Here is a 23,775-nt window from a genome sequence, read left to right on the forward strand (position 1 = left end):
CTCTTTTCTTATTGAAACCAAATATATATAAAAAAAAAAAAAAGGCAAAGTCTCATGGTGATCAGCTCAAACAAATCTCTGTCTTGGTAAGCATTAATGAAAACCCTTTCTTGGAATCTGTCTGAAGAATTTGAGGCAAATTTACAGAATTACACACAACCTATGCCTCTCTCTCTCTCTCTCTCTCTCTCTCTCTCTACTCAGGCTTCTTCTGGAAGAACATCGATCCTATTAAGACAGCTATACCCGTTATTGCTATCGTGAAGAAAAGCTTTTTGTGCGAAACACCGTTCCCATCTCTTCGTCTCCTACCGTTTCCATCTCCTTCCGCTGCTCTCGGGATTCTTCTGTATTATCCATTCCAGCACATGAGTTTAGCCAAAATATAGAGAGTAAAATCTGAATCAAAGAAAGATAAAACAATGCAGATAAAGAATATATACCTGGATGATTCCACATTGTTCAGCACAGTACCAGGGCATTTGGTTTCATGGTTATATCTTTTTCTCAATCTAACATAGCTATTGCATTGATAACAAAGTTCTGTTCGGTTGCCACATACTTCCTAATATTCGAAGAAAAAACCGAGCGGATAAGAAAACCCTTTGGTTGGAGAGAAAAGGCAAAAATATGTGTAAGAGTGAATACCTGATGTTCAGCGAGGTCAACTGCAGGCAATGGAAACTCACAGAACTCACAGGTTACAATCCTCTTGGGGCAAATCTCTCCTTTATGACTGTCAAAAACCTCACGTTCTATGGTCTCTTTGCACATCGAGCATGCTATCTTCTCAATACACCACAAAAGGAATATCGTAAGCAAAAAAGTATGTCATTTTGGTCATCTAGCAGCATCTAAAACCATACATAAGTAATAAGACTAGCTATTTGTGTTACAGACTAAGTTCATGAGTCGAATCAATGCATAAGTGATCTAATTTGGTAAATGTAACACGCTCAAAACCCGTTGAAGGGGCCATTTACAAAATATTTGAGAGCAGAACCACTATATGAAACAACCAATCTGGGTGTAAAAGTATATCCTTTTTTTATTGGAGCTAAACAAAGAGAAATTTTTCAAATCAAAGAAGATAGTTGTGGAAAATAATCCAACGGAAGACTGGTGCGAATTGCGAAATAGAAAAATTAGCGTACCGGAGCATGTGCGTTCAAGAAGTGTTCCTCAGCATGCTTTTTGGGAACCATATCACCACAAATCTTACATTTTTCTAAATTCCGGGCACAATGTACACGATGCAGATCAATATTTGGTGCAGGGATGTCTCTGTCACTGAAAAAATTAAAACAATCAGTATGCATAAGCTTTATTACGGCACTCTCAAGGGATCAACCATCCAAGTAGATGCTACAACTGAACATACAGAATGATCCGGCTATTGAAAATACAGAGTCTCAGCCGACTCAGATGCTACAATAACTAGACAAAGCACACATAGTCCTCTAGTAGAAAACTAAGCAGACCATCAGAGAGAGAGACAGTGAGTGACAAAGTAAAAAGCATAAGGGGATAGACAGAATACAATCAAACTCTTGTAGACACACAAGGAAGCTGATGAATAAACGATTGATTTGATCATGAATCAGCCTTTTAGTAGGTGACCAAACAAAAAAAAAAAAAAAAAAACCATGTTGCAAAAGGGGTTGTATATAATAACAAACATAATTGCATAATCCAACCATCATCATAAAAACCCTTGTTTATAGTTCAAATCACCGACACAAACAAAGCTGATTCTACATGTAAATCCAGAGATTGTGGAACCAAACTGAATCACACAGCTGACAAAGGTAGTATCTTTCAATGTAACAAAACTTGCAATCACCGATCAATTCCAAATTTTTTTCTTATATAACCTCGAGTCCCAGAATATCGAATTACATAAGGTCAGTCATCATCGAACGATAAGCAACAAGGAGAAACCACGAAAAGCAACCAAAACTCCGATCAAATCAGAATTAAGTCAACAAATCCCCCAGAAAGAGAAATCATCAAATCAAGGAGACGTACCAGTGGTTGCATACGATGGTGATTTCTTCTCCAGTCGCAGTCTCCATCTTCAATTTTTTCCAAAAAAAAAAAAAAAAAGGGAACTTTAAATTTCACAGATGGGAAAGGGTAACGAAATCAATCACGGATCTTTTTAACCTCGTTTTCTCGGGATTTTTTCTTTTGAGCCGATGATATCTTATTATAAGAAAAAGAGAGAGAGAGAGAGAGAGAGAGAGACTCAAATTGTTTAAATAACTTGATGAATTAAAATAAGTAAATAATGAGATGAATATATGGTTGAACCAAATTAAAGAGGAATATGACATTTTTCTTTTTCTTTGGCTTCAACCCAAACCACAGACACTTTATTAATATGTCTTCGTCCCACGCCACGCTCCTATACTCTCTCATTTGTAGTCCACGCGGCAGATTCCAATTCCCTTTAATCTCAAATTATTTAAGGTTTTATATTTATACACTAATTGTAGGTATTATTAGTACAACAGATAAATCAATCAACTTTTGAACACCCTAAACTAGTTGTTTAATCAGAGAGTCTGTTTTTGTTAATATGTACTATTTCTTAAAAATCCAACCGAAAAAATCAACAGATTTCAAGTCTAAAAACAAATGGTACAAATATCTCCAAAAAAAAAAAATCTGAAAACCAAAAAACTAATTAAAGAAAACCTTAGAAAACAGGACAACCTTCAACTTGAATCCCAGGAGCAGTAGGACAAGCAGCAAGAGGACAGTTCTCACCTTTAGCACCCCACCAGTGATCGATCGATATACCATTCATCGTCAAACTAAAGTACAACAGCACTCCCATGAACGCCAAACCCGCGTCCAATGCTGCCGATAGCACGTAGTTATACCTCTGCCACCACCCTTTGTAGTACTTGAACACAAAGTAGTTGAATATCACACCTACAATGATCCAGCAGTTGAAGTTCACGCTTGTCGCTGGCGGCATTGCAGCTGTTGCTCCTAACAGAACCGGCAGATTGATCTGGGATATCCACGTTCTTGTCGGGAAAGCTTTTTGGAGAAGCCATACCAAGACTGGTCCTATTAGTCCACCTAAGAAGAACCAGTTTAGTGCAGGGTAGTTTCCTAGCCGACCAAATATTCTCTTGGGTCCTACTAATCCCCAAATCACTGATGCGTCAAAGAAAACTCTGTCACTTGGACATGTCCATGGACTGTTCGGAGGTAGCAACTCTTTCTGGCAGATGTTCTCTACTGATGTAAGCAAGTACCATGCCACTGATACATTCACTGTTCCTGCTATCACCGTTCCTATGAGCTGGACTAAGAACATCGATCTTGGCGGTATCTTCATGTAATGGCCTAGCTTGAAGTCGTTGAGGAATGAAATAGCTTGTGACATACTTATGTACCCATAAGTTTTGAAACATACGTTAGCTATTGGTCTCCCTGGTAACAACACACCCATGAGATACTCTGTGATAATGTTCAGACCTGGAGTCTGTCGCAACATGAGTTTCAAAGTGAGAAAACAGAAAAGATTCCAAATCATGTTTCAAGGATTAAAAAAGTTGTGGTACCTGATTAGTTGTAGCAGTGATAATGCTGACTGGTACAGTAAAGGTTACAGCCATGAAAGATGCTAGAAGGAGTCCCCACCAAGGCATTTGGATCTGGTCTTTCATGAATATGCAGAGAACAAGAGATAGTACTATTGAGATAGCGAGCAGGCCATAAAACCACCAGCCTGGTATGTCTTTGTACTTCTTCATCAGCCTTGTGTGTATGTCCACTTTAGTCTTGGTTGAAGCTCGTACTTGTTGCCAAATTCCCCTAAGTTAAAAACAAGAGTAGTAATATTCATCAGCCACAAGTTAGTAGTCCTTAAGCTTAATATTGATATATATGCCAAGCTTACTTTCCATTGAAGAGCGCAACATGAGTCAGTGTGGAAACGATTGCTGCGAAACCAATCCCGTAACTGATAGCAAAGAACGTGCTGAGATAAACTCGACCTTCTTGTTGATAACTCCCCATGTCCAGTTCAAACTTATCATTGACAATGGTGGAGATATTGTAAAGCTGCCCTTGCTTATCAAACAAATCAGATGAGAAAATCGGGAACTTGTTTGCTTCATACATATTCATGCCGTAGTATGATATTGGGATAACCATATACATGACCAGAATGTAACCAACGAAGACATTTACGATTGCGAAGAAAGGAGTCACAAGAGGGCTTCCAAGGTAAGAAGCTATGACAGACCAATCAAGAGCAAATGCACCAATCCCAAGCCCTGACATCCCTGAGCCTAACTGCTGAGCTGTGATAGACTTAGGGAATGCCCAACAAACCCAAGATATTGATGATAAGGTCAAGAACAAGTAGGCTGGGAATATGTACCACGCGAAGCTACAAACAAACGCAATCACAAAGAACTTTCCTCTAGACATTCTCGCATTGTCCTTCTCATGAAGAGCACTAGATAAAGATCAAAACACAGTGTCAAGCCACATTTTAATAAGCATCTTTAACAAACAAGTGTTATGCACTAAAATGCATCAAATCAACATACCGAAACAGAGAGACCTGAAGAACACTCGTTGGCCACCACATCTGTGCAGGATCAACCACTAACTTTCTCATGATACCAGCCCAACCATACCCAAGAATCTGAATCAACAACAACAGGGTAATCATCAACTTATTAATCACCAAAAACTTTATAAAAGAAGAAAAACAGAAAAAACATTGGAAGTGAAAGGGACCTGAGTAGTGATAACAAGAATCCAACTAGCCAAGAAACTAATCTTCCTTTTGTAAAATGCCATGATGATATCAACAATTCCAACAGCATAAGCAGTACCAGATCCAAACCCAGCACCAGCATTAGCAAACATAGAGATCAACACATGTTCCTTGACGTTAAAGGGACCCGGATTCAACGAAAACTCCCAAGAACCAATCTTATACTTAGTCTCAGGCAAAACCCGAGCCATAAGCTTCCCTAGAGGCAACGTAACCACTTGAACAGAGATCATAGTGATCATCAGAGGCTGAGTCCTGTACCCAAAGAAAGTGTTGAGAAATGAGAGGAGAACACAAGAGAGAAGCCCTAGAAACCACATCCGAAACGTCCACACGGGTAAAGAAGGATCGTCGTGGTTCGATACAGTGAGACGAACCTCCTCCACCGGAGATTCGTCTTCGTCGTCATCGGCGATGATCTCTGGTTTGCGTGATTCATCAATCGCAGCCATTGTTTGCCGCGAGTGTGTGAGTGTGGCGGGTGCTAGCTAGGGTTATGAATTTGGTGAAGGAGACGTCAGAGAATATTGGAAGAATCTTTTATAAAGAGATTCATGAATATATGAGAATCTTTAGTAATTATGATTTATATATTTTCGGAGATTTTTGATGATCTAATAGAAATAAATATTAAGGGAGAGTATCTACTAAATTGAGATTTTTAATATCATAGTATTGTGTTACTGAAGAGTGTCCCCCGGAGAAATGGAAGTTTGTTGCAAACAAACATGTTGTATTAATCGCCTCTTTAAGCGGGAAACTATCCTATTTGGTACTACTTCACTTTATAAATTAAAAAAAAAATTGGAAAAAATACTAATTATAGTAACAAAAAAATATTATCCCGATGTTTTGCTGGTTTTATCTTTCTTTAGAGGAAAATTAATATTTATCGACTTTATTCAACTATTATATCGATGAAGTTAAATGGAGACATTTTACATTAAAAAAAAAGAAAAAGAAAAAAAAAAGGAAAAAAAAATTAACTAGGATATAAAAGCAGTTCATTCATCGCCAGTTGTGGTTTAAATTGGAAATCTATAAAACGTAACAATGCATTAATGGACTTTAGTGGTAGCTTCGATCTTCCCTGAACGCAGCCATGTGTTACCTCTTCTCTATCCGAATGGTCCGGAGTTCACAATTGGCAAACCTAAACAAACCAATAGATCATTATTATTTGAAATCAATATTTATGAATAGTAGCTTGCAACCCGATGAGTTTCTTTACTTATCCGCAAAAATGGGTCGGTGAAGTCGCTTATCTAAATTGAAAACTAGCTTACAGCTGACGTTCTAATGATTAAAGAGCAGAAGAGTGATTAGAGTTGAGAGAAGCATAATCACCTTGTTAGGTGACTATCTTCAATAGGTATGCCAAGCTTTTCACGCAGCACACGAAGTGTTTGTTGCAAGAAAATCCCGTGGCTTACAATTGCTATTTCTTTTTCTGGTCTCTCTAATAACCTACATATACGTATTTTTAGGCATATATAAAAATATTCGAACAATTACGTAAAATGGACATATTTCTAACTTGGAGATATTTTTAAAGATATTTGGACCACCATTTAATTAATATAATGAAAAATGTGAAAGGTACAAAATAAGAAAGTTACTGGTCACCATGTATAAAAGCGAAGACCTCTAGTAGCAACATCTTCTAGTTTTTCCCTTTCCTTGTCATGCCATTGAGCATCTTCATCACTCTCTATCTATATAACCATATTGTAAATTAACAATTTAACAAAATTAATTCATAAATGGAAAAAGATCAATTTGAGCTTCTAAAGGTATAGTGAGATTATCTACCATTGTAAAGTCAATGTCAGGAAAACAAGTGCGGCGGGTACTTATACTTGCTCTACGATCACACGGATAAAGTCCCTGAATTGAACAATTAGAGTGCATCTTAATTCATCATTATATTGGAACACATAGTAAGCACTTTACCATGGAATGAATTAGATACCACCTTCCAACTGTATTCTTAATAAAATTTATAACTATTTTTTTTAGGTAATGAAAATTTGATATTATACCATGCGTTCTCTACAAGTCTCAAGTGCTAGAATTGGAGGAAGGTTGTTAGCTTTTGTAAAGTCGTCGGATATATTGACATCTTCTACTTCTTGTCCCCTAAATATTCCTATTGAAGTTTCCATTGCTCTGAAATTTAAGGGAACAGTGTTACACTGTTACTATTTAATTATCAAATGTATAACAACAATTCTAATTAATGTCTTCACTTTACATAAAAAAAAAATTATGAACAATGATCAACGACTTATTGGATGGATATTTGGGAACCATTCCAGCAAAGAACAGAACCTTCAAAATTTAATTCGAATTATAGAATATATCAAATAATTCATCATTTTTGAATATATGAACGTTAGATATATATGCCTAGCCTAGCCTAGCTATAATTAGGTCTATAATTTTTTTCATTGATATTTATAATTAAGGTTTACCAACTATTTAACCTCAAATCTAATTTTCTAAGGTACGTAATTCTACCAGACAATTCCACACAAAAGATTAAATTGGTAGCTAGTTGTAGTAGTAGTACCGGCGCAGCGGTGAGGTAATCACCAACTCGATAGTGTTTAGTAATCCTGATTCATGGATTTTCTTGCGCCTTTCAGAAATCTGCAAAATTCTCAAAAAAAAAAAAAAAAAAAAATCATATATTACAAGAGTACTGTAGTGCATCTCAAGTTCTCAACGTACTATACCAAACCCTATAAGCATATTTTGATAATAGATGTTATGCTCTCTCACCTGTTGCAACCCCTTTGGAGAGAGATGGGCATCAAAAAGCTTTTCTGATTCAGGTTTCTCTCTGTGCTCTTCTAATTCTACATTGTGGATGCCTTGTGCATGCCTCACCTTTATTCAAAGCCGGTCCAACACAAATTAGAATTAGCATGACCCTATTACGTACCTTTTACGTAAATGTAAACTCAAACACAAAAGTGCGTTTGAAACAATTAATACCTACCTATATCTTTTACTTTTAACGTATTTTTGTTGTAACAACTAATCAGAAAATATAAAGCTCTTCAGACAATCAGACCGTAGATAAAATGTATAAATAATTTTTTTGTTTTTAATTTGAAAGGTCTCGAAAAATAAGCTAACCCTAAAGAAAACCAGTTGCGAGAAATTTCCTATACGATATTGGAGTTATAAATAAATGGAAAACTAACCAGATGAAGGATTTTGAGATTAGGCGAGGAGAGCCGCAGCGTTTTAGCTCCACATAAATCCATGTCTGGACGTGTAGTGACCTCGCCTTAATTAAATTAAAACTACCTAGCTACAATTATTATTTATTTATTTTGTTAAGCAACTACCTATATAGATACAATATTTACAAAACCAATTGTGGTTCTTCTTTTCGTCCTTTCATCATGTTCGTATCATCATATATATATAGTATAGATGATAGATCTACTCAGCAACAGCAATTCATGTAAATCACCCAGAAACAACTTGGAAATATCGAAGTTTTTTAAAATTTTCCAAAGGAAAAAAAAAATAAAATTTTGAAATGGCTGATAATGTACGTCTTACGTCAACAATTCTCAAGAGAGGATTGAAGAAAGAAAAAAAAAAGTCCTCTAACAAAGAAAGTCTTATGTTATAAGAAACGCTCATGCCGTATTAATGGGTTTACCTGTTTTCCTAATTTTCTTTATTTTAGAACAAAAGGAACGTTGATGATAAGATAATTATTTTCTAAAGACCTGACGTACCCAAAAGGTAAAAAAAAATTAAGTTAAATAAAACAAATATCTATATATATTCCAGTATTCCACCTTATTCCGTCAAGCAGTTATATATAAGCTTGAAGCAAAGATTTAGTTACAATTACAAAAAAAAAGGTTACTTGTTTGTTTTTTTCTAGGTTGTACATGTAGTAGATATGAAATGTCTATCTTTCGTATACGGCGCATGCATGATTCAGGGATTCCTCTTTTGGTTTAATTTAAATTAGTATCCCCTTATATAGTATCAATTTTACATTGCCTTTATTTGGAAATAAAGTAGGTCCGTTTAGTTGTCAAATTTTATGCAAGAACCACGTGGTTGGTAGATGGCGATTTAAAAGTCTCTAAAAAACAACACGACGACTGTGACTATAAATTCCTCAACAACAGTTTTTCTATCCTATTACAAAAATATCATATCGTATGATAGTTTATTCCCATTTATTTATTTAGTATAATTTCTTAAAAAATTGCATAAGAAGAAAAGTAGATATGAGTGGTTCACGCATATATATATATATATATATATAGAAGAAGGCTCTTTGAGTTTTAAAGAATAAAACAATAAAATCGATAGGTACTACGAAATTTCTTAAATAAAGACTCCGTCGTTCTTTGAAACTTCCTTCCTCGGTGAAATCAAGTCTCCGTAGATGTACTCAGGCTGAAAAATAAAAGTATATTGTACATATATATATAACAACACGAAATGGATAATCATAATAATTATAAGTAGATGAAGATCACACTAACCCTTTGTCTACAATCACGACAGTACGAATTTCGCAATTAGCAAACCTGTAAAGCAACATATCTTTTTATTGTTATACAAGGAATTAACAAGTTGAACAATATATATAAATATTTCAAAAGAGAAACTACATGTATAACCTCTTGCAAAGCTCATTTCTAATTGACTCGTCACAATCGTTTGCAAAAACATACAACATATGCTGCAAAACTATTCCATGGCTAACAACTGCGACCTCCTTCTCTGGTCTCTTCCATAACCTTTTTTTTATAGAAAATTCATCAATTTCTCTAGAAATATATATGCTAATTATTTATACTCCACGAAGTTAATTAAGATTCAAAATGGTTACCACTTCATGAACTCCAACCCTCTCGCTAAAATCTCATCTTCCGACTCTCTAACATCCGGTCTCCATAGGTTGTCCTCTTCGCTTTCAATCTATAATATGACCCAAAATATTAGTAAAATCACCATGTATATCATTACATATGTTGAGAAAACGTACTTTAATTATGTATATTATAGTGTTCCAAGAACTAATATGATTTGTTTATGCATGATAGGAAGAGTGAAAGCTCTTTGCCTGAGAGAAATCAATGGTGGGGAAAAGAGTTTGATACTCGCTAACGTTCCTTCTCATGTCAGGAGGGCGGACTCCCTGCGAGCACATATACGTATCAATATTTCGTTAGCATGCATGAGTTTGTTTGATCCATGATGAATAAATGAGACATTTCTCCATGTATATACATATCAAACATACATTACGGTCTCTAGCAACCTCAAGTGCCAAAATGGGAGGGCTACTTGTCATACTCGGTTGTTCGGATTCATTTCCAAAAACTCCAATTGCGGTTTGCATAGTTCTATATACATAAACGGAATAACTAATCAGTTCAAGCCACTATTAATTAGACAGGAAAAGTACAAATATAACCAACTTAATTAGTCTTCAAATGCATCTATGCAAATATATGGTACCTAAACAACGGTGAAGTTACAACTAGCTCAACCCTCTTTAGTAGCCCACTTGAAACAACTCGTTCACGGAGATTCTCAACCTTAAGAGAAGCATTAAAACGATTAGAAGTTATCGCAATATAATGCACGAATAAGGAGTTCTCTGAGGCGATTTTGATCCATGTGGTAAGGTTATAAAAGTTTTAAGATTTAGGGTTTACCTGTTGGTGACCATGATCAGTAAGCGGAGCATCAAAAAGACGAGGAGACAACAACGCATTTCTATCTTTCTCGGCTTCTACATTGTGCACCGCTTGCCCATGTCTCAGCTATAATAAAATAAAGAAGAAACATCAATAATACGTACGTTACGTATCACCATAGTAATATTAAGAGTGGCATAAGTATATAATAACTAAGCCTAACTATTGTCACTTACCAAGTGAATTATTTTACAGCTCTCCAAGGGGTACAAAAATCTTGCATCCATTTCTCTACACATTATATTGTTCTCGTTAATTAATGTAAATATATATGATATAGGCAGACAAATACATGAAGGATAACATTATTAATTTTTTTTTTTTAAATATACTAGAAGATTACTGCCAATATCAATTATCAAACCTTTTTAAAAGTAAGTATTGACAGGAAAATAATATCTCAAGGGTTCTTCTTTGATCTCAAGGTTATCGTAAAGTGATGATCGATATTGATAGGCAAAATGATGGGCTCTCTCTGTGTTCTTTATATAGTGGGAAATAATCAAGACCACCAGGTCCACCACACACACACAGTACGTAAACTTTCATGCAAATACAAGTCAAACGTTTTGATCTGACTCATTCTTCCCTTGGTCTTACTAATGAAATAACAAAGACCGGTTTTACTTTTAACTAATATATTTCAAGTATTAGTTTTTGGTTTTAGTTTCTAAGTATTATTTTTAAAGAATTAACTCCCCAAAATTCATTTGAACTGATACAAAAACAACTATACTCTTTCATACCTAAATTAAATTAGACCTTGTAATCACGATGACTGGTTTGTCCAATTTATATGCATTTGAAGAAACCATATGATCATGAGTACCTCGTAACAAGTTGAATGCGTGTGCATTCTAATAATCAAGAAATTAACGGGATATACAAAAAATACATATATACAAGATCATAATTTGTGCCTTATATTTGTTTGGATTACCAAAATATTGATTTTATTTTATTTCAACTTTTCAACATTGGATCTTAGAGCCAAAGACGGATCGAATCACGTAGTAAGAAAAAAAGAACGGAAAGAGACAAAAGACATCGAACACTCCAAGAAAAATTGTTGTTAATATATTGCCTTGAACTGTATGTCTTACTCGTTAGTCTTTCTTTACTCGTTTAGCTTTGAAAGTTTACATTTCCGTCTTTAATATAACCGAAGATAGATGTCGTCGAATACATGTCGAAATTTTTTACTTTGAAATGTCTCACACATTACTAATCTAGAAACCTTTATTTCCAAAAAAACGATCCGTTCTAAAAATTCATGCAAAATTTCCCAAAATTTTAGTTACCAAAAATCCCTAAAGATATCTGCCTAAACAAAAACATTGCAATTTTGTTGTAAAATTTTTATGATGGAATGGTTTTTGGAAGACGGATTAGCACCTATCCACTTAATAAGTGCAACAAAATGGAGACAACCAAAACTTTACGTGAAGTCGTTTATCTACCTATTGAGTCCAACATTACTTTCTTTTTCTCAACCAAACATCACATCAAGCGTTAATATTATATAGTTGTATGGTTTACAAAAAGGAAAATATTATAACATCTTCAACTTTTGCTTGCTTCTCCAATAATGCAATAATGGCATTGTTTAGAACTTTCGAAAGCAAATGTTAGGAATTTAAATTCTGTATATTATGTATATAAGGGTTTAACCGTTTAACAAAGAACGCAATTAATAAAACAATTATGGTATGCTTCTCATCAAGGACATGAACCAGAAGATAGCTTCTTCCCCGGAAGCTATCTTTACTCTCTCTACTCAAGTTTGTATATTACAAAGGTGCCGAATTTGACCTCTACGAACCTAAAAAATGGATGCAACAAAGGCCCTCTCTCTCCCTCTACTTTTTTTCCACTTTGGCTCTAATCTTCTCCTCGAGTATCTCTGCATCAAGTCCATACATCCTGTTCAGAGCCTGCATGTTCTCCAGCGTCTCGCTCAGCGTTCTGCTGTCGTTCCCATCACATCTCAAATGTTGCATTGGACCCTGTAGGAGTTTGTTCACTATACCTCGGATAAGATCGTCTACTGCTTTCCTCGTTTTCTTGTTCATCTCAACGCTCATTTTCGGCAAGAATTTCTCAACCTCTGCAGCTATAATTCTCTCTGTATATCCCCTTAATTTCTTGATTGTTGGAACAGTCTCCAGCGAATCTCTCCACGCTTCGAAGTGTTTTGATTCCTCTGTAATTATAGCCTGAGCTTCCATTGCTTTCCTCACCCTGTCTTCTTTATTCGCAGCAACAACTTCCTTGTGGTCATCCACGTTGTAAACCCGTGCACCATCTATTTCAGCGACACAAGACCCGACGTTTCTAGGAACAGAGATATCAACAAAGAGCCTCGCATCTCTGACAGGAGGGAGAGACTCTACTTGCTCCTTCAAGAACAATGGTGTCTCAGATGATGTGCTAGTAAAGACTACATCGGCTTCTCCAGCACAAGATAGCATCTCATCAAGGGGTTTATAAATAATCTCAACACCAGACGGCAACTCCTCGCGGATAGCTGCAACTTTATCTTCGCTTCGGTTCACAACCACCATTTTGGTGCAACCTTTAGCAACCAAGTGCTTAATTACAAGCTTCCCCATCTTTCCAGCACCGATTACTAACATCCTAGCAGATGATGCATGTGAAGATTCTGGAAGCTTCATGAGAGCAAGTTCGACTGCAGCAGAGCTAACGGAAACAGCTCCAGCAGCGATATTTGTCTCTGTTCTGACACGCTTTCCAACCGTGATTGCGTGTTTAAATAGCCCACTGATGTTCCTCCCAAATCCATTGACTCCTTGACCTACTTTAACAACTTGTTTAACCTGAGCAAGTATCTGACCTTCTCCTAGGACAAGGGAGTCCAAACCAGCTGAGACTTCGAATATATGTTGTGTGACGTCCTTGTTGTACAATAGAAAACGGTGCTGACAGATCTCCGAAACTGGGATTCCACTTGTCTAGCAAAAAACATAACAAACGTCAGCAGTTGCCATTGAAATTGCAATATAGTGAAGAGAACATTTGAAAGAGAAATCATCAGATGAGAGTTGTTGTCACAAATAATGAAAAGTGCATTCTTAGTGAGTGAGATTAAGCATGGTAATAAAAGGAAAAAAGACCTTAGACATCCACTCAGTAACTTCTTTGACACCACGATGCTGAGAGAGAGCCAAGACGTAAATCTCCATACGGTTGCAGGTACTGAGAACAGCAGCTTCTTCAATATGATTCAAACCGCACAACTCAGCGATAGCTCGTGGCCATTCAGCTTCACGAATAGCAAGCTTCTCACGCATCTCAACAGGAGCTGTGTGAATACTAAGCCCAATCACCACAATACTGCTTCTTTCCTTTGTGTATCCTGAAACCAACCATGAAAACAATCGGAGTTCAGTAAAAAAAACATACGCTTTTTAGCTTCAAAGAAAGTACACAATTCGTCTCCTCCAAAAAATAGTAAAGCTCAGGGAATGAAAGAGATCAGCCTTAGGAGATCAATATATTGTAAAGACGATTGCTTTTACATCAAAGGATACACCTTTTAAGTAAACTATTCGAATCCAAGCGGCAAAATGTTGTATAAGAAAATGAAATTGAATAGAGAGATATAGGGAATGTAATAATAACACTAGACATTATCCGGAAATTGAATAATCTGAGAGGTTTAGCTTGTATTTAGGAGAATCCATGACGTGATGAAGAAGAATGACATGGCCACCACATCATAAGCAGGCCCGGCTCAATATTATATTGGGCCCTTTGCTAAATCAGATAGTGCAGACCAAACAAACAAAAAGCGATTCGAATAATGAATAGTAATTTAAACACACGTATCGAACCAAATATGTACATATTTAGTTATTTACTAGCGAGTATATTAATTTGTTCCTAAGTAATTATTAATTCGAGTATATTAATTTGTTCCCAAGTAAGTATTAATTTAAAATGGCAATATTGTAAAAATGTAAATTTGTATAGCTTTAAAGTCTTTTACAAAATATATGAGCTATAGTAACGCCATCTTGACTAAGATGTTAAAATAAGTAGTCACTTATATGTGTTATTCGATGTAATTACCCAAATCAAATAATCATACTATGTTTGCATTGATTTTCTTAATTAATTGAAAATAATTAAAATATCAGCATACGTGGACATAAACTTGAAATAGCTACGAATATTAATAATGCCTAAACAGAAACATCAACTCAAAAACTTAGATTATAAGTTCTTAGGAAAATATAAACACAAAAACTTAGATTACAAAGTTCATATTATTATAGCAAATTCCACATAAAAAAAACTCAAACACAACCCAAAAAAAATCATTAAAAAAAAACGAAATCGCAAAAAGTCCAGATGCGAACCTCTAAAGCTCGATTATTCTTTTTTTCGTAGGAAAGACGAAGGGCGATCTCGGCTAAATCCGAGTCTGAAAGAAAACCTTTCTCTAACTCCCGAGATAAAACTTCTCCTATCAGGGAGAGCAATTTCTCAAAAAGCCAGATCTTCCCTCGATTCTGTTATATGAAACAAAAAAAATGACTCAATAAAAACCCCAAAGAAAAAAACACAAAAATCAAATCGCACTCAATGTAAGATCGATTAAGTATTTGACTAACCTCTAGAGATTCGGCATCGCGATCGCGATCCGACTCCAAACCACCGTCTTGGCCACTGACGGTAGAACGGAACTTCGGGAATAAAGAAGAAAGTATATAATAATAACTCATAAGTATATAATAACTCAGCCTAACTATTGTCACTTACCAAGTGAATTATTTTACGGCTCTCCAAGGGGTACAAAAATCGTGCATCCATTTCTCTACACATTATATTGTTCTCGTTAATTAATGTAAATATATATGATATAGGCAGACAAATACATGAAGGATAACATTATTAATTTTTTTTTTTTTTAAATATACTAGAAGATTACTGCCAATATCAATTATCAAACCTTTTTAAAAGTAAGTATTGGCAGGAAAATAATATCTCAAGGGTTCTTCTTTGATCTCAAGGTTATCGTAAAGTGATGATCGATATTGATAGGCAAAATATGATGGGCTCTCTCTCTGTTCTTTATATAGTGGGAAATAATCAAGACCACCAGGTCCACCACACACACACAGTACGTAAACTTTCATGCAAATACAAGTCAAACGTTTTGATCTGACTCATTCTTCCCTTGGTCTTACTAATGAAATAACAAAGACCGGTTTTACTTTTAACTAATATACCATTTTCAAGTTTTAGTTTTTGGTTTAGTTTCTAAGTATTATTTGAAAGAATTAACTCCCCAAAATTCATTTGAACTGATACAGACAGCAACTATACGCTTTACCTAAATTAAATTAGACCTTGTAATCACGATGACTGGTTTGTCCAATGTACATGCATTTGAAGAAACCATATGATCATGAGTACCTCGTAACAAGTTGAATGCGTGTGCATTCTAATAATCAAAAAATTAAGGGGATATACAAAAAATACATATATATATATATATATATACAAGAACATAATTTTGTGCCTAATTTTGTTTGGATTACCAAAATATTGATTCTATTTTATTTCAATTTTTCAACATTGGATCTTAGAGCCAAAGACGGATCGAATCACGTAGAATAAAAAAACGGAAAGAGACAAAAGACATCGTACACTCCAAGAAAAATTGTTAATATATTGCCTTGAACTGTATGTCTTACTCGTTAGTCTTTCTTTACTCGTTTAGCTTTGAAAGTTTACATTTCCGTCTTTGATATAACCGAAGATAGTTATCGTCCAATACATGTCGAAATTTTTTACTTAGAAATGTCTATGTCTCACACATGACTAATCTAGAAACCTTTATTTCCAAAAAACGAATCGCTCTAAAAGTTAATGCAAAAACCCCCAAATTTTTAAATTACCAAAAATCTCTAAAAAGTATCTGCCTAACCAAAAATACATTATAGTTTTGTCGTAAAACTTTTATGATGGAATGGTTTGGTAGGGTTGTGATAGATGGATTAGCATCCACTTACATAGAGTAATCAGTGCAACAAAATATGAAGGAAAAAATGGAGACAACCAAAGTTATACGTGAAGTCGTTTATCTACCTATTGGGTCCAACATTACTTTCTTTCTCAACCAAACATCACATCAAGAGTTAGTAATATATAGTCGTATGGTTTACACTTTACAGAAAGAAAAATATTATAACATCTTCAAATTTTGCTTGCTTCTCCAATAATGGCATTGTTTCGAAAGCAAATTTTACGAAATAAATTGTGTATATTATGTATATAACGCAATTAATAAAACAATAATGGTATGCTTCCCATCAAGGACATGAACCAGAAGATAGCTTCCCCGGAAGCTATCTTTACTCTTTCTACTCAAGTTTGTATATTACAAAGGTGCCGATTCTTGACCTCTATGAACCTAAAAAATGGACACAACAAAGGCTCTCTCTCTCTCTCTCTCTCTCTCTCTCTCTCTCTACTTTTTTTCCACCTTGGCTCTAATCTTCTCCTCGAGTATCTCTGCATCAAGTCCATACATCCTGTTCAGAGCCTGCATGTTCTCCAGCGTCTCACTCAGCGTTCTGCTATCACTCCCATCGCATCTCAGATGTTGCATTGGACCGTGTAGGAGCTTGTTCACTATACCTCGGATAAGATCGTCTACTGCTTTCCTCGTTTTCTTGTTCATCTCAACGCTCATTTTCGGCAAGAATTTCTCAACCTCTGCAGCTATAATTCTCTCTGTATATCCCCTTAATTTCTTGATTGTTGGAACCGTCTCAAGCGAATCTCTCCACGCTTCGAAGTGTTTTGATTCCTCTGTAATTATAGCCTGAGCTTCCATTGCTTTCCTCACCCTGTCTTCTTTATTCGCAGCAACCACTTCCTTGAGGTCATCCACGTTGTAAACCCGTGCACCATCTATTTCAGCGACACAAGACCCGACGTTTCTAGGAACAGATATATCAACAAAGAGCCTCGCATCTCTAACAGGCGGGAGAGTCTCTACTTGCTCCTTCAAGAACAATGGTGTCTCAGATGCTGTGCTAGTAAAGACTACATCGGCTTCTCCAGCACAAGATAGCATCTCATCAAGGGGTTTATAAATAATCTCAACACCAGACGGCAACTCCTCGCGGATGGCTGCAACTTTATCTTCGCTTCGGTTCACAACCACCATTTTGGTGCAACCTTTAGCAACCAAGTGCTTGATCACAAGCCTCCCCATCTTTCCAGCACCAATTACTAACATCTTAGCAGATGATGCATGTGAAGATTCTGGAAGCTTCATGAGAGCAAGTTCGACTGCAGCAGAGCTAACGGAAACAGCTCCAGCAGCGATATTTGTCTCTGTTCTGACACGCTTCCCAACCGTGATTGCGTGTTTAAATAGCCCACTAATGTTCCTCCCAAATCCATTAACTCCTTGACCTACTTTAACAACTTGTTTAACCTGAGCAAGTATCTGACCTTCTCCTAGTACAAGAGAGTCCAAACCAGCTGAGACTTCGAATATATGTTGTGTGACATCCTTGTTGTACAATAGAAAACGGTGCTGGCAGATCTCCGAAACTGGGATTCCACTCGTCTAGCAAAAAACATAACAAACGTCAGCATTTGCCATTGAGATTGTAATATAGTGATGAGAACATTTGATAGAGAAATCATCAGATGGGAGCTGTTGTCACAGATAATGAATAGTGCATTCTTAGTGACCGAGTGAGATTAAGCATGGTAATAAAAGGGAAAGACCTTAGACATCCACTCAGTAACTTCTTTGACACCACGATGCTGAGAGAGAGCCAAGACATAAATCTCCATTCGGTTGCAGGTACTGAGAACAGCAGCCTCTTCGATATGATTCAAACCGCACAACTCAGCGATAGCTCGTGGCCATTCAGCTTCAGGAATAGCAAGCTTCTCACGCATCTCAACAGGAGCTGTGTGAATACTAAGCCCAATCACCACAATACTACTTCTTTCCTTTGTGTATCCTGACCAACCATGAACATAATCGGAGTTCAGTAAAAACAGACGCTTTTTAGCTTCAAAGAAAGTATACAATTCAATCTCCTCCAAAAAAAAGAGTAATCAAAGAGATCAGCTAGGAGATCAATATATCGTAAAGATGATTGCTTTTACATCAAAGGATACACCTTTTGAGTAAACTATTCGAATCCAAGCGGCAAAATGTTGAATAGCTTATCAAAATCCAAAATTGGTAACCAAAAAAAAAGACCCAAATTTGGGAATCGAAGAGAGAGATAACGTACGGTCAATAGCAGAAGACTTGAGCAGTTCAAGAGCAGAGAGGCTGGTTGATTTAGAATTGGAAATCTCGCAACGGGCTCTCTGGATCAGACCTCGCTTTGTCCTATTATTATTGTTCATCGGAAGATCACGAATCCCGATTACACCAAACGGCGCCGGAGAGGAAGATGATGATGATGGGTTAAGTTGATTCGATAACAAATTCTCCAGCTTCTTCGGGGTAGCAGCAAAGGCGCTAGAAACCGCCATAGATTCTGAGTTTATAAAGCAAGCAATCTCAATTTCTCGGATTCACACAAAAACACCCCTCTTCGTCGTCCAGAAACCCAAACCCTAGAAGAGATTAGGTAGAAGGAATCGAGAGGACAAAGAGGGGGATATAATGGGATGATGTTGAGGAGGAAGATGATGAGAGACTTTGACAAAACTAAAAATATGAGAAAATGGTTTTAGGATCATGTGTTGGTTGAAATCATGAAAGAAGCAGGTGGATCCGGGTCGGGTTAAGCGGGTTTTTTTTACGAACGGATCAATTCAAGACCATTGACCCCAAAAAAGAAAACATGATTGTTGCATATGTGAAAACGGAATCTAAATCGGCTCGGCAGGTGTTGAAGACGTTTTTATTTTATCCACCACTTCCACGCCAAGGCTTTTCTACTTCAAACTCTTGTATAAGAAAATGAAATTGAATAGAGAGATATAGGGAATGTAATAATAACGCTAGACATTATCCGGAAATTGAATAATCTGAGAGGTTTAGCTTGTATTTAGGAGAATCCATGACGTGATGAAGAAGAAGAAAATGAGGCAACAACCAACAAGTTTTTGTTTATTATTAAATATTCTTAACCTCTTGAGTAATTTGATGCATTTGACATTATGTTATGTAGTAAAAACAACCAAATATAGAACACATTGAAGTGTGTAATCAATCAATGATTGCATAATTGTTCTTTTTTCTTCGTTTGTTTCTCTAGTATTGGATTAGGATCAGCGCTATGTTTCTGTATATTTGGAACGAAAGATTCAAACCCACGGTTTGGATAACAGACTTGTGGAAAACTATTATCTAAACTAGACATGGATTAGAAGAATTCAATCCGTTCTTCTTCGATTACAGCATCTGTTTGTGTTGACAAAATAATGCATTGTTTGTTTAATTTCCCATAGCCTTAAAGAAAAAAAGAGCCCATTAAAGCTGACTTTCACTCCTTCAGCTGGCATTGGCAATGTATTGTCTAGGAAGCCTCTTAAAGTCAATGTCATGGCCTAACATTTGACCAAGTTAGTTAGCCAAGAAACATTAACATCCCTTGAAACTGTGAGACTTATATAAATCAGAACTTCGCCCAAAAATATAGTATATATATAAATCAGAACTACTTTTGTTTGTGTATTCGATTTGCAGAAGCACCGATAAAATAAAAAAATCAGACAGTGCGGAACTAAACAAACAGAGAGTGATAAGAATTTTGATTAATAATGACTAAAAAACACACGTAAAGAACCATATAACATCAGCGCATGTAAGCAAGTATGTACATATAATGACATGGCCACCACATCATAAGCAGGCCCGGCTCAATATTATATTGGGCCTTGTGCTAAATCAGATAGTGCGAACCAAACAAACAAAAAGTGATACGAATATTGAGTAGTAATTTAAACACACGTATCGAACCATATATATGTACATTACTTGCCCATTGATTTTGAGTAGCTTTATCGAGATCAGAAGAAAATTGGGAAATGCCCTATCCTTAATAGGGGGTTGGTTAGTTATTTACTAGCGAGTATATTAATTTGTTCCCAAGTAAGTATTAATTCAAAATGGCAATATTGTAAATATGTAAATTTGTATAGCTTTAAAGTCTTTTACAAAATATATGAGCTATAGTAATGCCATATTGACTAAGATGTTAACATAACTAGTCACTTATATGTGCTATTGGTTATTATTTTGGGATGGCCAACACGAACCAACCATATGGTTTAATCTTGTCAGTCACTTGGTCGTGAGGTGGAATAAGTCCAGCACAAAGAACACCAATTAGTTCGCCATCAGCGTTCAGTAAGGGCCACCCAAACAATCCTGCAAACAAATTATATATAAAATCCATTATTCACTACTCAAAGTTAACGGAAATATACCTTATTAATGACTATATTAGTCTGTATGAAAACCTGACCCTTCAAATCAGGATTAAGATAGCCTACAAGGTTATCTACAGCTCCAACTAAATCTTTCGGTAATCTTTCTAAACTTATATTAGAAGTAAAAAAACAAAATTAATTAAAAAATTAGCAAACATAAACAAATAATACTTACCTAATTACGCCAACAGAGAGAGACAAATAAAAACCCAAAGGCAAACCGAAAGCCAAAACCCAGTCGCCTCTTTTGTAATGATACAAATATTGAGTAGTAATGAGTAGACACACACATATAGAACCAAATATGTACATATTTTACTAGCGAGTATATATATTAAAACCTCTATAAATTAATAATGTTAGGACCATGAAAATCTATGAATTTATAGAAGTTTTAATTATTAATTTATATTAATTTATAGAGAAATTTTCCTAATTTGGTAAAAAAATTTAAAAATAAAATATAATTGTTATAACTAATATTTTTATAAATTCAATTACAAGGAAAATAACAATTACCATTTTTTGGAGATAGCACTCAAATATTTTTACTATATAAAATGAACTCTAATAAAAATTAATGTGCATATATATACATATATTTAAATATTTTTATATAATTATTAATTTATATTATTGATGTGACCATATATCTGTAAAGAATTTTCAAAAAAAATATTATCTTATTATATTATAGAACAGTATCTAAAATTACAATAGTCCCAATTTAAAATCGGAAAAATTTATTAATTTATAGAGATTATTAATTTACCGAATATTAATTTATAGAAGTTACTGTATTAATTTGTTCCCAAGTAAGTATTATTATCGTTCTCTGAATTGAATTTTCCACCAGCGTTTCTAATTAAATTCTCAAAAACAAACAGAAGCTAAAAGAAGGATCGCAAAAACTAAGCGGCCCATTATTTAGTTGGGCTTTCATTAAGCCGACTTTATAATTAAAAAAAAAGAAAAAGTATATTAGGAGTTGATTAAACTAAAAGGAAACTAGGGTTTCATTAAAAAGGAAATTAGGGGCCTATAAAAAGGGAAGGAGCCTCAGAACATAATTTGTTTTTTCCTTTAGAGATAACAGAGGATTCGTCACCGAGAGAGAGAGAAGAGGATGGTGTGTGGTTTTTGTCCGGTTGAGGAGGCGGAGGCTTTGGCGGCCAATCAAAGTTCTTCTTCTGCCGCTCTGATTCGGAGCCATCGCTCGCTCTAGCCGTCGCGTTAATCTCCGATGTTTCATCGTCTCTCCCCCCTTCGATCCTCTGAATGTAAGAACTCTTTCAATTCTAACAAATTTTCTAGGGTTTCTAATAGATTTAATTTAACACCTCTTGCTGCGTTTCAAAGTGAATTACTTGATTTTGTTAAAGGGGTTTTGTTTTCGTCTTCTTGTTTCTGTTTTCGTAGCGCTTTAATAAATTGCGTTGAAATTGTTGCCATCGGGTTTTTTTTTTGGTTTGTTTAACGAATCACGATTGTGCGTTTCAAAGTTTCTGTCAATTACAAGTCTTTGGTTTTGATTTTAAGGTTATGGTTTTGTTTTTGGTTTTATTTTGTAGCGCTTTCGATATAAAGCGTGAAATTGTTGGGATTGTTTTGTTTGCTCGTGTTTTTGTTTTTTTTTTTTGGTTTTCCTTCAAAACCCAAGAGAGATCATAGACAGACACTCAACTAATGGTGTTCTTCTGTCAGATTCTTTTTTGGGGACATTGTCCCGTCGGATGGCTTAAGTCTTTAGACCCGTGACTGATTTACCAATCCTTGTACCCACGGCTTATTTTTGACAAGAACACTTTGGATTGGTTTCAGTTTACTGGTCTAAAGATCAGTATATGTACCCACGGCTTTAAAATTACCATCAATCAGTCTTTAGACAGAGACTTGATGAGTTTCAGAAAAAAACCAATCCTCTCTTCTACCCACGGCTTAATAGATTTTTTCAGACAAAAAAAGAGAGATTGGATTGGTTTTTTTTCTGCTTTGATGGCAGGTACCCACGGCTTAAAACATTCATTAGTCTTTAGACAGAGACTTATGAAGATTCGGATGAAAAGACCAATCCTTTTTACCAACGGCTTAAAAGAATTTTCAGACATATAAGATTGGATTGGTTATTTTGTTTGATGGTAAGGAATATTGGTACCCACGGCTTGAAAGAAACTAGTCTTCTAGACTTAGTCCCTCTATACATGGATCGTCTTGGCTTTGTGCCATCGGTCTTTAGACAGAGAAACAAAACCCACGGACTTAAAACCCATATGGTCTTCTAGACTTGTCTTGGCTTTGTGCCATCAGTCTTTAGACACAGAAACAAAACCCATGACTTAAAATCATTTGGTCTTTTAGACTTGTCTTGGCTTTGTGCCATCACAGAGAAACAAAACCCATGAGTGACTTAAAAAACATTTGCTCTTTCGGACTTGTTTTGGGCTTTGTGCCATCACAAGAAACAAAACCCATGAGTGACTTCAAAAACATTTGCTCTTTCGGACTTGTCTTGGCTTTGTGCCATCACAAGAAACAAAACCCATGAGTGACTTAAAAACATTTGCTCTTTTAGACTTGTTTTGGCTTTGTGCCATCTCAGAGAAACAAAACCCATGAGTGACTCTTTGCTCTTTTAGACTTGTTTTGGCTTTGTGCCGTTACAGAGAATTAAAAACCCATGAGTGACTCTTTGCTCTTTTAGACTTGTTTTGGCTTTGTGCCATCACAGAGAAACAAAACCCATGAGTGACTCTTTGCTCT

General features: G+C 35.7%; 6 protein-coding genes and 1 long non-coding RNA gene across 7 annotated transcripts; all 7 read right to left on the minus strand.

The window, feature by feature from the left end:
- Positions 1-3: 3 nt before the first annotated feature.
- Positions 4-2,288, minus strand: LOC104768241 (uncharacterized). The gene is made up of 5 exons (XM_010492165.2): positions 2,029-2,288; positions 1,155-1,290; positions 649-786; positions 444-565; positions 4-347 (listed from the first exon to the last, which is right to left on the minus strand). Exons 1-5 carry the CDS (start codon positions 2,073-2,075, stop codon positions 197-199), a joined length of 594 nt encoding a protein of 197 aa, XP_010490467.1. The 5' UTR covers positions 2,076-2,288; the 3' UTR covers positions 4-196.
- Positions 2,289-2,570: 282 nt separating this feature from the next.
- On the minus strand, positions 2,571-5,408 carry LOC104778648 (oligopeptide transporter 2). The gene is made up of 5 exons (XM_010503097.2): positions 4,771-5,408; positions 4,578-4,675; positions 3,920-4,483; positions 3,582-3,834; positions 2,571-3,502 (listed from the first exon to the last, which is right to left on the minus strand). Exons 1-5 carry the CDS (start codon positions 5,260-5,262, stop codon positions 2,702-2,704), a joined length of 2,208 nt encoding a protein of 735 aa, XP_010501399.1. The 5' UTR covers positions 5,263-5,408; the 3' UTR covers positions 2,571-2,701.
- Positions 5,409-5,666: 258 nt separating this feature from the next.
- Positions 5,667-8,431, minus strand: LOC104768247 (phosphoglycerate mutase-like protein 1). The gene is made up of 8 exons (XM_010492170.3): positions 8,023-8,431; positions 7,595-7,702; positions 7,383-7,462; positions 6,853-6,979; positions 6,623-6,697; positions 6,437-6,525; positions 6,158-6,277; positions 5,667-5,963 (listed from the first exon to the last, which is right to left on the minus strand). Exons 1-8 carry the CDS (start codon positions 8,083-8,085, stop codon positions 5,918-5,920), a joined length of 708 nt encoding a protein of 235 aa, XP_010490472.1. The 5' UTR covers positions 8,086-8,431; the 3' UTR covers positions 5,667-5,917.
- An 898-nt stretch (positions 8,432-9,329) lies between these two features.
- On the minus strand, positions 9,330-10,790 carry LOC104768248 (phosphoglycerate mutase-like protein 1). Its single transcript, XM_010492172.1, has 8 exons — positions 10,740-10,790; positions 10,522-10,629; positions 10,322-10,401; positions 10,104-10,206; positions 9,924-9,998; positions 9,690-9,778; positions 9,478-9,597; positions 9,330-9,384 (listed from the first exon to the last, which is right to left on the minus strand). The coding sequence occupies exons 1-8, from the start codon at positions 10,788-10,790 to the stop codon at positions 9,330-9,332; spliced, it is 681 nt and encodes a 226-aa protein (XP_010490474.1).
- Positions 10,791-12,416: 1,626 nt separating this feature from the next.
- On the minus strand, positions 12,417-13,933 carry LOC104778649 (glutamyl-tRNA reductase 2, chloroplastic). The gene is made up of 2 exons (XM_087495045.1): positions 13,698-13,933; positions 12,417-13,535 (listed from the first exon to the last, which is right to left on the minus strand). Exons 1-2 carry the CDS (start codon positions 13,872-13,874, stop codon positions 12,423-12,425), a joined length of 1,290 nt encoding a protein of 429 aa, XP_087351171.1. The 5' UTR covers positions 13,875-13,933; the 3' UTR covers positions 12,417-12,422.
- Positions 13,934-16,835: 2,902 nt separating this feature from the next.
- Positions 16,836-19,670, minus strand: LOC104768249 (glutamyl-tRNA reductase 2, chloroplastic). The gene is made up of 3 exons (XM_010492173.3): positions 18,861-19,670; positions 18,340-18,581; positions 16,836-18,175 (listed from the first exon to the last, which is right to left on the minus strand). Exons 1-3 carry the CDS (start codon positions 19,105-19,107, stop codon positions 17,063-17,065), a joined length of 1,602 nt encoding a protein of 533 aa, XP_010490475.1. The 5' UTR covers positions 19,108-19,670; the 3' UTR covers positions 16,836-17,062.
- Positions 19,671-20,681: 1,011 nt separating this feature from the next.
- Positions 20,682-21,315, minus strand: LOC147946558 (uncharacterized). The gene is made up of 2 exons (XR_015587486.1): positions 21,191-21,315; positions 20,682-20,953 (listed from the first exon to the last, which is right to left on the minus strand). It is a non-coding gene; the product is annotated as an uncharacterized LOC147946558 (long non-coding RNA).
- Positions 21,316-23,775: the final 2,460 nt, after the last annotated feature.

The sequence above is a fragment of the Camelina sativa genome, chromosome 3, assembly GCF_030686135.1.
Source record: "Camelina sativa cultivar CO46 ecotype springtype chromosome 3, ASM3068613v1".
NCBI lineage: Eukaryota > Viridiplantae > Streptophyta > Magnoliopsida > Brassicales > Brassicaceae > Camelina > Camelina sativa.

Excerpts from the sequence above, each read along its gene's own strand:
- LOC104768241 (XM_010492165.2), bottom strand. The coding sequence starts at position 2,075 with ATGGAGACTGCGACTGGAGAAGAAATCACCATCGTATGCAACCACTG. Across the intron at positions 787-1,154 it reads TCTTGAACGCACATGCTCCG|ATAGCATGCTCGATGTGCAA; the intron begins GTACGCTAATTT and ends TGTATTGAGAAG. Across the intron at positions 348-443 it reads AACAATGTGGAATCATCCAG|AAGAATCCCGAGAGCAGCGG; the intron begins GTATATATTCTT and ends TGGATAATACAG.
- LOC104778648 (XM_010503097.2), bottom strand. The coding sequence starts at position 5,262 with ATGGCTGCGATTGATGAATCACGCAAACCAGAGATCATCGCCGATGAC. Across the intron at positions 4,484-4,577 it reads CTTCAGGTCTCTCTGTTTCG|TGCTCTTCATGAGAAGGACA; the intron begins GTATGTTGATTT and ends ATCTTTATCTAG. Across the intron at positions 3,503-3,581 it reads TCACTGCTACAACTAATCAG|ACTCCAGGTCTGAACATTAT; the intron begins GTACCACAACTT and ends ATGTTGCGACAG.
- LOC104768247 (XM_010492170.3), bottom strand. The coding sequence starts at position 8,085 with ATGGATTTATGTGGAGCTAAAACGCTGCGGCTCTCCTCGCCTAATCTC. Across the intron at positions 6,980-7,382 it reads ATTACCTCACCGCTGCGCCG|AGCAATGGAAACTTCAATAG; the intron begins GTACTACTACTA and ends CTTAAATTTCAG. Across the intron at positions 6,278-6,436 it reads GGTCTTCGCTTTTATACATG|GTTATTAGAGAGACCAGAAA; the intron begins GTGACCAGTAAC and ends ACGTATATGTAG.
- LOC104768248 (XM_010492172.1), bottom strand. The coding sequence starts at position 10,790 with ATGGATGCAAGATTTTTGTACCCCTTGGAGAGCTGTAAAATAATTCAC. Across the intron at positions 9,999-10,103 it reads AGGTTGCTAGAGACCGTAAT|GGAGTCCGCCCTCCTGACAT; the intron begins GTATGTTTGATA and ends ATGTGCTCGCAG. Across the intron at positions 9,385-9,477 it reads AGAAATGAGCTTTGCAAGAG|GTTTGCTAATTGCGAAATTC; the intron begins GTTATACATGTA and ends GTTGCTTTACAG.
- LOC104778649 (XM_087495045.1), bottom strand. The coding sequence starts at position 13,874 with ATGCGTGAGAAGCTTGCTATTCGTGAAGCTGAATGGCCACGAGCTATC. Across the intron at positions 13,536-13,697 it reads TTACTGAGTGGATGTCTAAG|ACAAGTGGAATCCCAGTTTC; the intron begins GTCTTTTTTCCT and ends GTTTTTTGCTAG.
- LOC104768249 (XM_010492173.3), bottom strand. The coding sequence starts at position 19,107 with ATGGCGGTTTCTAGCGCCTTTGCTGCTACCCCGAAGAAGCTGGAGAAT. Across the intron at positions 18,582-18,860 it reads CAAGTCTTCTGCTATTGACC|GATACACAAAGGAAAGAAGT; the intron begins GTACGTTATCTC and ends ATGGTTGGTCAG. Across the intron at positions 18,176-18,339 it reads TTACTGAGTGGATGTCTAAG|ACGAGTGGAATCCCAGTTTC; the intron begins GTCTTTCCCTTT and ends GTTTTTTGCTAG.